Here is a 13,376-nt window from a genome sequence, read left to right as displayed (position 1 = left end):
ACCATAAAGAATTTGGTATCTGGTCAGCGGCCTGGACCTACACGGTAATATTGAAGCTTGAGGTAGCTCAGATCACATCTCACATCACCTAATTTGCCTTCATGATCCTTATTTGGTAAAAGTGTGTCCATATAACCAGCGCTACTCTGAGCACCCAACTATCACAGACAATTTTACAATTGATTGATTAGACACAACTTAGGGCTCGATGAGTGATAAGAACCAGATAAGGAGCCAGTACACATCACTCATTCTCCAGCTTCCATGGGAGTTATGTCCCATCTCACACAAGGGTTATGGAAGCCATTTGGAGTTTTACCTCAAGCATCAAATTGTAGAATTTTTAAAAGACAGTAAACTCCTTCATGCTTGAGATCAGGAAATGTTCTTGGAGAATATGACTCCGTCTCTGCAAGTGTTAATGAAATCAATCGACAATTTAGCTTTGCTTATTCTAGTTTTAATTGTAACCTCTATTTCTGATGAGTGAAGAACATTTCCAGACATCACAGATGAGATCTGAGAACATATTTAGAGCGCAGTGTGGTACAGTTCTCCGCACTCCCTATAAAAGATGGGGAGATTCAGCTCCAGCAGCATTGACACTAAGATGCTACATAAGTTACTGTCAGTCACCACATTATTCAATGCAGCTGCTCCGGGGTTACTCCTTGTTATTCTAGGATGTTTTACTCTTTTCTTCATATTATCATCTTCAGCTTCAGCAGAATCTTCTTCACTGAAAACTCTGCTGTGTGTGTTACTCCTGTGTCTGTCTTCTTGTATCTTCACCGGGCAGACTCTAGCTCCAGCCTGTAGACTAGACATTGAGAAATTGTGGGAAGATTATGAATATGTTAAGGATGGAGATGTTATGATCGGAGGAGTTGTCTCTGTTAACATTGAGGTTATTCCTTTAGGATATTTTACTTCTGACAGGGGCTTCTCTGTCTGTGAAACGTAAGTGTGAGGACATGATATCAGGGGCAAGGGCTGGATGTGCATATAAGGGGGCTCATTTTTGTCATGTTTCCCAATGATTTCTGATTAGCGCCGCATTTAACAGGGGTTTTGGGCACATCGGCATTGGCTTTCACGTTACGCAAATCAGAGGGCGGGCTACGGACGATTCAATGGATTCGGACAATGCGCAGGATTTAACATTGTAAATTGTGTCGCAAGACACGCACTCACATACTCCAGGAAGAAGAAGCTAAACTCTGGCAGACCTCGGATGCAGGAACTTGGGGGCACGATGTTGGTGAATCGCGCCGGACTTCATCTTCGTCCGACTGTCCGGATAGGGGATCGCGACAGGACCGGGTAAGTAAATGTGCCCATATATCATTGCTTTACTAGAACTGCAGATTGTGGAAAACCCTACAGAAAACTGTAGCACCATCCTTGACCTGATATGAAGAACACATAGTTTTCATGATAGCAGAGAAATAACAGGTCCATGCAGATCCCACTTTCTTTGTAAAAAGGTTACTATTAAGAGGAAACTCATGTGATCACAGGGAAGACATTTCACATATCAAAATCACAGAATCCGTGTTACTATGGGTTCCACCACCAAGCTCCAGGGCTGAACCTTCACAGTCTTTATCATAATGTAGTGGAGATAAATGGTAAAAGCACAAGTGAGGAGCTGGACCCCTGTTTTCATCCGCCAACTAATTCAGGTGCCCAAATTCATAGAAAAAAATCCTAGAAAATTTGGAATAAAAGGGGCCCTGGAGAGAGGGTAGTTTTACCAATTTCTTGCCCATCTCAGGCTTTTGGACCACATGTCTATGCAATCAGCTACCGACTGTGGGTCTCTCTGTCTCCTGGAGCTGTGACCACAAAGTCTGGGTCTGTAAACAACACCAGAAGATTTGCCGTAATAGGGCCTGATATAGTCAGGTTAGAGCTCAGACAAGCAGGTTTTCTTCTCGGTTGTGCCCAGTCTTGTGTTTGAAACTTTTCAAATCTGCGTCTCGATCTGCTAGAACCTATTGTCCTGCCTCTGCAATCATTGCTTTACAGAGCTTAGTATTAAGTAAGAATATTAAAATTCTCCCTTTATTTTTAAATTTTCAATTTTAAGAGCTGTATTCATCGGATTTATCCTTTCCAAAGAACGGTGACTTTTTTTCTTGTAGTTTATTTCTTAGTTTTACACAAATCTTATGAATCAATTTTGTATATTGTGAGACAGCGACTGGTAAAGTGGTTGGAGATCGTTATTGTTCTACGAGGTTTCTTGCATCTGTCTTTTAAGGGACAGGAAATTCACATTTCACCTAGGGGAAGCTGAGTGAGATGGGAAAAGTCCAGGAAAGCTGGGTGCCTTTAGCAAGACATAGCTTGTCAAGGGATTTTGGTAAGTCCTGTTTTTAGGCCTCGATTTTTGGGATGATTGGAGTCTGGTAGTGGGGATGGTCATTCCCTTCCTGTCCAGCACAGGTTATACTTGTAGCACACAGGATACACTGATGTTGAAGCTCAGCTCTTCTTGAGCTACCAATATCTGCACTGTGCGACTACAGGGGGACCATGTGGAGAGACAGGTCCTATCTACCTGTCTGGAGTCTCCTGTGCTGAGGTCTACAAACCTGTCCAAGGACTGTGATTGTGTGAGGTCAAACCCACAACTTTGCTTTCTTTAGTGTCAGGTGGCTGGTAGTAACTCATGTTAAACATTTTATTAATTTGGAGGTTACAGTATATTTTCCAATATTTCTGCAATTTACATACAACAATTTCTGCACAACATACAAATTGTAGTGATGTACAATTTCACTGCTGAGCTATAAAACTGAAACTTTGTCCTAATAATATAACTACAGGGGGGGGGGGGGACTACACAATGTGGATTTGTGAGACGTTCAATTACGTAAAATGAAATCATCTATAAGATGATAAGGCATGGGCATCTATTCATCACCATATTTAAAGGGTTAATTGTTGCAAATTAGTACTTTCCATGATCTTGGCCATTAAATGGGTTGCACTGGATTACTATATTTTACTTTATAAGTTCGGGGTGGTCTAAAAAAACAAAAAGCATCTTCATTCCCTCTCTGTGTTCATTAGGAAGACTTCAAGAACTGACAGCAGGCTGCCAAAGTGGACACAATAGATCTCCCATGACACAGAGACCACTGGGCGATCGGCCCTCTATATCTCCTTATCCACTCTATAGACACTGCCCTCTGTATACCCAATAATATTGTTATTTTCCCTCTCCCCCCAAAAGCACTGTATTCTCTTGCTCCCCCTGAAGATGCTCTTTTGAGCAGAAATATGTCAGGGACAAGTATTGGGGACTTGTCAGGACAGGAGCAATTAAGGAGAGTTAGGGACTGGTTATAGAACATACTTTCTTACCTTCCCCCTCAGGAGACTGACTACCGCAATTTCTATAAAAATAATGTGATCATGTCAGCTTCTTCTCATAACGGAACCGTACCGTACCTATAAGAATCGCATCAGTGAGACCAGGATTTCAACCCTGAGGAAGAGAGTCGGAGCTCTCGACAACGCGTCGGTGGAAAATCCTTTTTGTCTAACCAGATTGACCATACCTGGGGTGACGTCACCGGTACCTCTGTTAGTCAGACTTGCGAAGCCACCGGCTGGGGCTTCCCTGCTGACCTGTACCTTGCGGATTATTAATTGGATTAAAAGCGCTATACAAACGCGAAATAAATCTTGCAGCAAGGGCATTGTTCCATACAAGACTTACAGGACCTACGGGACTCTTATCGAATCCACCTGCAATCCTGCGCCAGTGTATACCAACAGATGTCTATGCCCTCTATTTGCAGATTGTGTCCTCCCTACCCTTTCTTTCATACTTTAAGGTTTTTTTAATTCTTCTCTTTATTTTGCAGTGTCCACCCTCCTTACTATAAGAATCTTGTGGCTTTCTTTTATGCTGTTGATGAAATCAATAAAAATCCTTCTATTCTCCCAAACCTGACCCTGGGATATCACATCTATGACTCGTGTTCAGACTACAGGATGGCAATAAGGAGCATAATACAGATATTATCTGGACCCGGAAATACTGTCCCTAATTATTCCTGCACTCAGAATAAAGTTATGGGTTTTATCGGAGATCATTTCACATCCACCACGTTACCGATAGCTCAGCTCCTGGGGATATATCCATACACACAGGTCAGTCATATGGTCAGACTATTCAAATGATAATGTACCATGATATGTGATATGACTTCCCTGTACTGATCGTGAGTTATATCCTCCTGTCAGAAGAATCCTATAGGACATCAAAGACATTTACTGCCTGTGATGATCCCCACTCTCATCTGCAACCACAGGGTGCATCTGCACTAGGCAACCTCACCATTTAGCCTATAGAGCCCCTCCCACCTTCACAAAATGGCATCTCTACACTATTTTTCCAAGCACCCAGCATCCATCTGTCAGGACAATTAAACACAGTAGAGTCCCTGACACTACACTGCACTAACAGGGGTGCAACCACACTATGTACCCCGTATTAAAATCCGCTAGTATAAGAGCAGGGCCAGGCACCATAACATGCAAGAGACGTCTAAAAAGAGGTGACTGTTTAACATAGGGTCAGTCAGAGAGGCAGCAACTTCTAAAAATCCAGCATTTGCCCTTTCTAGGGCACTTAGGTGTATAGAGGAGACCCTGTTATGAGGACACTAGGAAATCTGAAACTGCTTTATTTCTTCAGTAGGCAAGAATACTTTTACTGCTGATGGGGGGGGGGGGAGGGGGGTTATACAGTATTACTTGACTAGACAGGATTATTGCCATTTACGAAATCATCCAGCAAGATCTTGAAGGTCCCTTCACTTTATAGGCTTTAGCTCCAGAAAAATCATAAATCATTATCAAACATACTTTAGCTGTTAGTGAACATCGTGCAGTAATATGTGGATCATATAATTGGCGTTGTCAGTGAGTAGCATCCAGTGATACCTTGATCATAAAGATGACGTGACAGAACATTTTGGTACTGCAAATCTTTTAAAATGAGGAAAGCAGAAATTAATGGACAGGAATGTAACCATGGTTTTTTTTGTTGGTGGTGATGAAACTGATGCTGCAAACTCCAAGCTCCTCTGATGGAAGCAGGTGCCAGGGTGTGCAGCGTGTACTTGTAGACCCCCAATAGGCAACATACAGTTGAGGCATTGGTCAATTACATGGCAGAGAGTCCATCAACTTTCATGAGATTATATTTTCTGTACTCATTCTTTTTTTTTTCTTTTTTATTCAATTTCACAAAATAAGGTACAATCAGTATTGAAATTGTATAAGTTTAGCACTGAAATTGCCTACAGCTTCATCAATACATTTTTGGACATCTACCATCAGTTTTACTGATGTCCAGCTTGTTTCGTTAAGTAGTGCTGTTTTTAGTGCATAAGCAAAGGGTACGTTTGCTCAGAAACAGACTTTTAAAAAATATATAAAAGAGACGGATTCACCCAGGCTGATGTCACCTGAGCGCCCCTCGGCATTGAGGGATTTTAATGTATTCTGCCACTTGCTGTGATCTGACCTCCAGTTCCCTTCGGAGGAGCTAGGAGAGAGAGTGCACGCCATGCTCTCTCTACGCCCTGGCTCTCTGAGGTCATGGTCCGGCTCTTAACTCCTCGGCGATACTAATAGGGTGCTGTCTCACAGTGTGTTCTTGGTCCCTTTTTAAAAATCATCCATTTTTGTATGTTTACCATGCGTTTGGCTGATTTGAATCTGTTTATCTTCATTTCTTGAAGTGTAGGCAGCTGTGAAATGGATTAAAACCAGCCAAATGCATGGTAAACATGGTTTAAAAATGGTCCAAAAACACACAGTGTGACAGAACCCTTAAAGCCTGGGGCGAGAGGCGCTCATGTGATGTCAGCCTGTCAGGGTTATATAAAACTCAACTAACTCACATATTAGAATTTTAAATGTCCATCTCCCTTCTCCTTCTGGAAGGGATGAGAATACATCTAGCAATGTCTTACTTATCAAGAGGATCCACTCTAAAGAGCTGTCTATCAATCAAGTCTATAAGAACCTCGATAGACCCACACCACTAGCATTTCATCATCCTTTGGGCGATTACATCCACTTCCATCAAAATTTTCAAGAGGTCTCTACTTTACATTTTAATATTTTACTCTTCACTTTACAAACAAAAAATTAACCAAAAAAAAGCTAATTTAAAAAACAAATAAGAATAAATAGAAATCTGATTCCTTTAATAATTGACACTCTTTTTATCTCATTCATTTCATCATCTTATGTCTCCTCATCCCTTTAACCATCTGTAACACTTTTCCCTATAAATGGCCTGTTTGCTTCCCTTGGCTCCATTGGCCATTCACAATCATCCATCTTTACTTTAAAGCCCTACTACCTTAAGCTCCTCCCCCCTGGCCGGGAAAAGTTCCGCACCAAGCTACCTGTACTTAATCTTCATGACATCTTTCTTCATTACTTCTTGTGTCTTAATTTTCAAGAGTCACTTGATAATATCTAAGAGCTACACGTTATTACAAGCCTCTGCTCTTTCCGTATATCTCTCCCGATAATTACTCCATACTTCTTCTATTCCACTTTTTTCATTATAATCTCATAGCGCGCTCTTCCTTCCATTATTCCGCTCCATTCTTGTATTGTAGGACTCTGTCCAGATAACCAATTTCCTGCAACTGTCCTCCTCGTAGCAAACAACCTATTAACTAGAACCGTCATCAAAACATTCCCTTCTATCTACTTTCATCCTCTATTTGTAGGTCAAACATTTTACCAAATATCAAAAATCACAATCGCAATATTTCATTTTATTATAACACTTCAACCACTCCGGTTCTATATCCACTTGTTCTTCCATACTATAATACACATTCATCTATATCTTTTCTTCCCATTACCTGTAAGGCCATCATACAGCCTATAACAGTGATGGCGAACCTTTTGGAGACCGAGTGCCCAAACGACAACCAAAATCCACTTATTTACAGTGGAATGGCAACGTGGCATTTTAAGCAGTAACATACTGCTATCTGTTCTTCCACATCTTTCATTCGTAGCGGCCACCTGAGGCCATCAATACAGTTGAAAGAAGGAGGGCAAATTTAGCCTCTCGTTATAGCTTCTCTCCAGGGTCTCTCTGTAAAGAAGGAATGGAGAGTCCGGCAGGATTAGCTCCAAAGGTAATGCAGTTCTGACAACACCTTCTCACTTTTCCCACAGTTCCAAACAGCCAATGAAGTGTGGCTTAAGTTGCCTGGGAATGCAGGAAGATTTGGTCCTATTTGGTGAACTATATCCTGGGTCGATGGTCTGAGTGCCCAGAGAAATGGCTCTGAGTGCCACCTCTGGCACCCGTGCCATAGGTTCGCCACCACTGGCCTATAATATATAAAAACTGTGTAATCAGTTCATTCATTAATTGATCTATTTTCTTAAATATCTTTTTTCTATCCAACAAGGATAAGTAATAAAAAAATATTTGATTTGCAGTAAAAAAAAACATTTTAACTAATCCTCCTTTATCTGCTCTAGATAGTGGTAACTAGAGATGAGCGAGCACTAAAATGCTCGGGTACTCGTTATTCGAGACGAACTTTTCCCGATGCTCGAGTGCTCGTCTCGAATAACGAGCCCCATTGAAGTCAATGGGAGACTCGAGCATTTTTCAAGGGGACCAAGGCTCTGCACAGGGAAGCTTGGCCAAACACCTGGGAACCTCAGAAAAGGATGGAAACACCACGGAAATGGACAGGAAACAGCAGGGGCAGCATGCATGGATGCCTCTGAGGCTGCTTAATCGCACCATTATGCCAAAATTATGGGCAACAGCATGGCCATGACAGAGTGACAGAATGAAGCTATATAGCATCTAAAACATCCAATAATTGACCCTGACACTATAGGGGACGGCATGCAGAGGCAGCGGCAGCAGGCTAGAGAGTGTCATACCCTAAATGGACTCAGGCTTCAAACCAATGGGTGGCAGAGAGGAACCAAAGGAGGTGAGCAAGAAGCGCTCAAATAATATCGGTACATGATAAAAGTTTGCCAGTATATTTTGTGGATTACACAGCAGGGTGGCGACAAAGTTAACATGGAAGCCATGAAAACAACCCAAAATTCTGCCTGACACAGCTCGTTTGATAAGGGGACCATGTATGGAGGCAGTGAACTAGTAGTAGATTAAAGGTGCTGCAGTTAAAACTATGTTAGTTGGATCTTGGCATGGAGCTGGCGCTCCGCTGCCAGGCGAGCTTTCGCCAATCCAAGCCCCTGTCTCTAGGCTACTCCCCAAACAGCACTTCTAAGAACCTTTTGTATAAGATCAAGTGTAGTAGCGTTCTTATAAGTTTGGGATATGGCGGGTGAGGGGAATGTAAACAGATGCGCAAGAAGCGCTGAAATAATATCGGTAAATGATAAAAGTTTGCCAGTATATTTTGGGGATTACACAGCAGGGTGGCGACAAAGTTAACAAGTTTGATGTGGAATGCCCTGTAATAGCTCTTGGGCGGTGTGCCTTTTATCGCCTAGGCTCAGCAGTTTGAGCACCGCCTGCAGTCGCTTAGCGACGGCACTGCTGCTGTGCCTAGAGCTACCGACTGATGGCGCCATGGCCACGGATGGTAATTCGGAGGAGGAGGAGGTGGAGGAGGGGTGGGAGGAGGAGGAGGTATAGTAGGCCTTTGAGACCTGGACCGAGGTAGGCCCCGCAATCCTCGGCGTCGGCAGTATATGACCAGCCCCAGGGTCAGACTCGGTCCCAGCCTGCACCAAGTTAAGTGTAGTAGCGTTCTTATAAGTTTGGGATATGGCGGATGAGGGGAATGTAAACAGATGCGCAAGAAGCGCTGAAATAATATCCCTAAATGGTAAAAGTTTGCCAGTATATTTTGTGGATAACACAGCAGGGTGGCGACAAAGTTAACAACTTTGATGTGGAATCCATGAAAACAACCCAAATTTGTGCCTGACACACCTCGTTTGATAAGGGGACGATGTATGGAGGCAGCTATATGGACGACTTTTGGAGGTAGCAATGGAGACAACGTGTGGAGGCTGCTATGGAGACAATTTAATTTGGATAGTGCCTGTATGTGGCAGTCCCAAAAAAGTTTTCAAACCAGAGGAGCAGGTAGGTGGCCCTCCAGAAAAATTGAATAGATTGAGTGCCTGTATGTGGCACTCCCAAAAATTGTTTAAAACAGAGGACCGGGTAGGTGGCCCTTCAGAAAAATTAAATGCATAAAGTACTATAGCTAGAGCCAGTGGGCCCTGTCAAAAAATAGCCAGTTTCCTCTGCTTTAGTGTACAAAGAGGAGGAGAAGGAGGAAAATGAGGAGGAGGAGGAGTGCATAAATTATTCAGGTTGAGCTTCCTTCACCTGGTGGAGATTGGAAATTATGAGAAATCCAGGCTTTATTCATCTTAATAAGCGTCAGCCTGTCAGCGCTGTCAGTCGACAGGCGTGTACGCTTATCGGTGATGATGCCACCAGCTGCACTGAAAACCCGCTCGGACAAGACGCTAGCGGCAGGGCAGGCAAGAACCTCAAAGGCGTACAGCGCCAGTTCGTGCCACATGTCCAGCTTTGAAACCCAGTAGTTGTAGGGAGCTGTGTGATCATTTAGGACGATGGTATGGTCAGCTACGTACTCCCTCACCATCTTTCTGTAAAGATCAGCCCTACTCTGCCGAGACTGGGGACAGGTGACAGTGTCTTGCTGGGGTGACATAAAGCTGGCAAAAGCCTTGTAAAGCGTACCCTTGCCAGTGCTGGACAAGCTGCCTGCTCGCCTACTCTCCCTCGCTACTTGTCCCGCAGAACTACGCACTCTGCCGCTAGCGCTGTCAGAAGGGAAATACTGTTTCAGCTTGTGCACCAGGGCCTGCTGGTATTCATGCATTCTCACACTCCTTTCCTCTCCAGGGATGAGAGTGTAAAGATTTTGCTTGTACCGTGGGTCCAGGAGAGTGAATACCCAGTAATCGGTGCTGGAATAAATTCTTTGAACGTGAGGGTCACGGGATAGGCAGCCTAGCATGAAATCTGCCATATGCGCCAGAGTCCCAACGCGCAAGAATTCACTCCCCTCACTGGCCTGACTGTCCATTTCCTCCTCCTCCAACTCCTCCAACTCCTCTTCTTCTGGCCATACACGCTGAACAGTGAAGGTCTGAGCAATGCTCCCCTCTTGTGTCTCGCCAACATTCTCCTCCTCTTCCTCCTCATCCTCCTCCACCTCCTCCGATATGCGCTGAGAAACAGACCTGAGGGTGCTTTGGCTATCAACAACGGAATCTTCTTCCCCAGTCTCTTGTGACGAGCGCAAAGCTTCCGACTTCATGCTGATCAGAGAGTTTTTCAACAGGCCACGCAGCGGGATGGTGAGGCTGATGATGGCGGCATCGCCACTGACCATCTGTGTTGACTCCTCAAAGTTACTCAGCACCTGACAGATATCAGACATCCACGTCCACTCCTCATTGTAGACTTGAGGAAGCTGACTGACCTGACTACCAGTTCTGGTGGAAGTTGACATCTGGCAGTCTAAAATCACTCTGCGCTGCTGGTAAACTCTGGATAACATGGTTAATGTTGAATTCCACCTCGTGGGCACGTCGCACAACAGTCGGTGAGCGGGCAGTTGGAGGCGGCGCTGCGCTGCCCTGAGAGTGGCAGCATCTGTGCTGGACTTCCTGAAATGCGCACAGATGCGGCGCACCTTCGTGAGCAAATCTGACAGATTGGGGTATGTCTTGAGGAAACGCTGAACTATCAGATTTAACACATGGGCCAGGCATGGCACATGTGTCAGTCTGCCGAGTTGCAGAGCCGCCACCAGGTTACGGCTGTTGTCACACACAACCATGCCTGGCTTCAGGTTCAGCGGTGCCAGCCACAGATCAGTCTGCGCCGTGATGCCCTGTAATAGTTCTTGGGCGGTGTGCCTTTTATCGCCTAGGCTCAGCAGTTTGAGCACCGCCTGCTGTCGCTTAGCGAAGGCACTGCTGCTGTGCCTAGAGCTAGCGACTAATGGCGCCATGCCCACGGATGGTAGTTCGGAGGAGGAGGTGGAGGAGGGGTGGGAGGAGGAGGAGGCATAGTAGGCCTGAAAGACCTGGACCAAGGTAGGCCCCGCAATCCTCGGCGTCGGCAGTATATGACCAGCCTCAGGGTCAGACTTGGTCCCAGCCTCCACCAAGTTAACCCAATGTGCCGTCAGCGATATATAGTGGCCCTGCCCGGCAGCAGTCGTCCACGTGTCCGTGGTCAGGTGGACCTTGTCAGAAACGGCGTTGGTCAGGGCACGGATGATGTTGTCTGACACGTGCTGGTGCAGGGCTGGGACGGCACATCGGGAAAAGTAGTGGCGGCTGGGGACCGAATACCGAGGGGCGGCCGCCGCCATGAGGTTGCGAAAGGCCTCGGTCTCTACTAGCCTATAGGGCAGCATCTCCAGGCTAAGCAATCTGGAGATGTGGACATTAAGGGCTTGGGCGTGCGGGTGGGTTGCACTATATTTTCTTTTCCGCTCCAGCGTCTGGGGTATGGAGAGCTGAACGCTGGTGGATGCTGTGGAGGATCGTGGAGGCAACGATGGGGTTTTTGTGCCAGGGTCCTGGGCAGGGGGCTGACTATCAGCTGACACAGGGGAAGGAGCAGTGGTGTGCACGGCCGGAGGTGAACGGGCTTGGTGCCACTGATTCGGGTGTTTAGCATTCATATGCCTGCGCATACTGGTGGTAGTTAAGCTAGTAGTGGTGGAACCCCTGCTGATCCTGGTTTGGCAAAGGTTGCACACCACAGTCCGTCGGTCATCCGGTGTTTCCTTAAAGAACCTCCAGACTTCTGAAAATCTAGCCCTCGCCGCGGGAGCCCTCGCCACGGGAGCTTCACTACGTGACACATTTGGCGCTGATGCACCTGCTCTGGCCCTGCCTCTCCGTCTGGCCCCACCACTGCCTCTTCCAACCTGTTCTGCTATAGGACTCTCCTCCGTCTCAGAAGCACTGTGTTCACCCGGCCTCTCAACCCAGCTTGGGTCTGTCACCTCATCATCCTCCGATCCCTCAGTCTGCTCCCCCCTCGGACTTCCTGCCCTGACAACAACTTCACCACTGTCTGACAACCGTATCTCCTCATCGTCGGACACCTCTTTACACACTTCTGCCACTACGTCAAGAAGGTCATCATCACCCACAGACTGCGACTGGTGGAAAACCTGGGCATCGGAAAATTGCTCAGCAGCAACCGGACAAGTGGTTTGTGACTGTGGGAAGGGTCCAGAAAACAGTTCCTCAGAGTATGCCGGTTCAAATGCCAAATTTTCCTGGGAGGGGGCAGACTGGGGGGGAGGAGGCTGAGGTGCAGGAGCTGGAGGAGTGCCGATTTCGGTGACATGGGTGGACTGCGTGGAAGACTGACTGGTGGACAAATTGCTCGAAGCATTGTCGGCAATCCACGACATCACCTGTTCGCACTGTTCTGGCCTCAACAGTGCTCTACCACGAGTCCCAGTAACTTCAGACATGAACCTAGGGAGTGTAGCTCTGCGGCGTTCCCCTGCTCCCTCATCAGCAGGTGGTGTCCCCCCCCGCCCAGGACCACGGCCTCTGACCCCTGCAGTAGTTGGACGCCCACGTCCCCGCCCTCGTCCTCTACCCCTAGCCCTCGGGTTAAACATTTTGAAAATGAAAGTTATAACTTTAATTTTTTTTTTACTTTTTTTGTGTTTTTTTTTTTTTTTGTGTTTTTTAGTTTTTAAAACCAAACGATGCTATCCTATTGCTATGGCTATTTTCTAGCCAACTATGAAAGCACACTGCTATGCCAGATGAGATGACGCTGAGTTATGAAAAAATAAACGTAAAATAAAAAGGAAATGGCAGACTGTGCCTAATTGAAATCCAACCCCTAATAAATTTTCCCACTTCGGTCTTTGCGATAGATATGTGCGTCACTAAGCGCTAAACACAGCGGTCGCAAGTCTCACTCCAAATTCCTCACAATTGGCTAGTATATGCACTGCAGCAAGGACAGCCACCAGCAGATCAACCAGAAATAAAATATATATAACGCTATTGTAGGCGTAAGTAAGCCGTTTGGATTCTCCTTTGGCTATTTTCTAGCCAAGTATGAAAGCACACTGATGAGATGACGCTGAGTTATGAAAAACTAAACGTAAAATAAAAAGAAACTGGCAGACTGTGCCTAATTGAAATCAAACCCCTAATAAATTTTCCCACTTTGGTGTTTGAGGTGGATATGTGTGTCACTAAGAGCTAAATACAATGGTAGCAAGTCTCACTGCAAATTCCTCACAATATGGTACTAGCTGCACTACTAGTGCCAGCAA

The 13,376-nt window shown here is 45.6% G+C and overlaps 1 protein-coding gene across 1 annotated transcript in view; it reads left to right on the top strand.

Annotated features, from left to right (window-relative positions):
• Positions 1 to 208: 208 nt before the first annotated feature.
• LOC140070297 (vomeronasal type-2 receptor 26-like) overlaps positions 209 to 13,376 on the top strand; it is a 50,044-nt gene continuing 36,876 nt past the window's right edge. Inside the window, exons 1-3 of the mRNA XM_072116648.1 lie at positions 209 to 353; positions 720 to 960; positions 3,882 to 4,170. Of these exons, the coding sequence (XP_071972749.1) occupies positions 209 to 353; positions 720 to 960; positions 3,882 to 4,170 (675 nt within the window). The remainder of the gene's footprint in view (positions 354 to 719; positions 961 to 3,881; positions 4,171 to 13,376) is intronic.

Source organism: Engystomops pustulosus, chromosome 7 (genome assembly GCF_040894005.1).
Source record: "Engystomops pustulosus chromosome 7, aEngPut4.maternal, whole genome shotgun sequence".
Lineage (NCBI taxonomy): Eukaryota > Metazoa > Chordata > Amphibia > Anura > Leptodactylidae > Engystomops > Engystomops pustulosus.
This window is presented reverse-complemented; position numbering and strand designations above follow the sequence as displayed.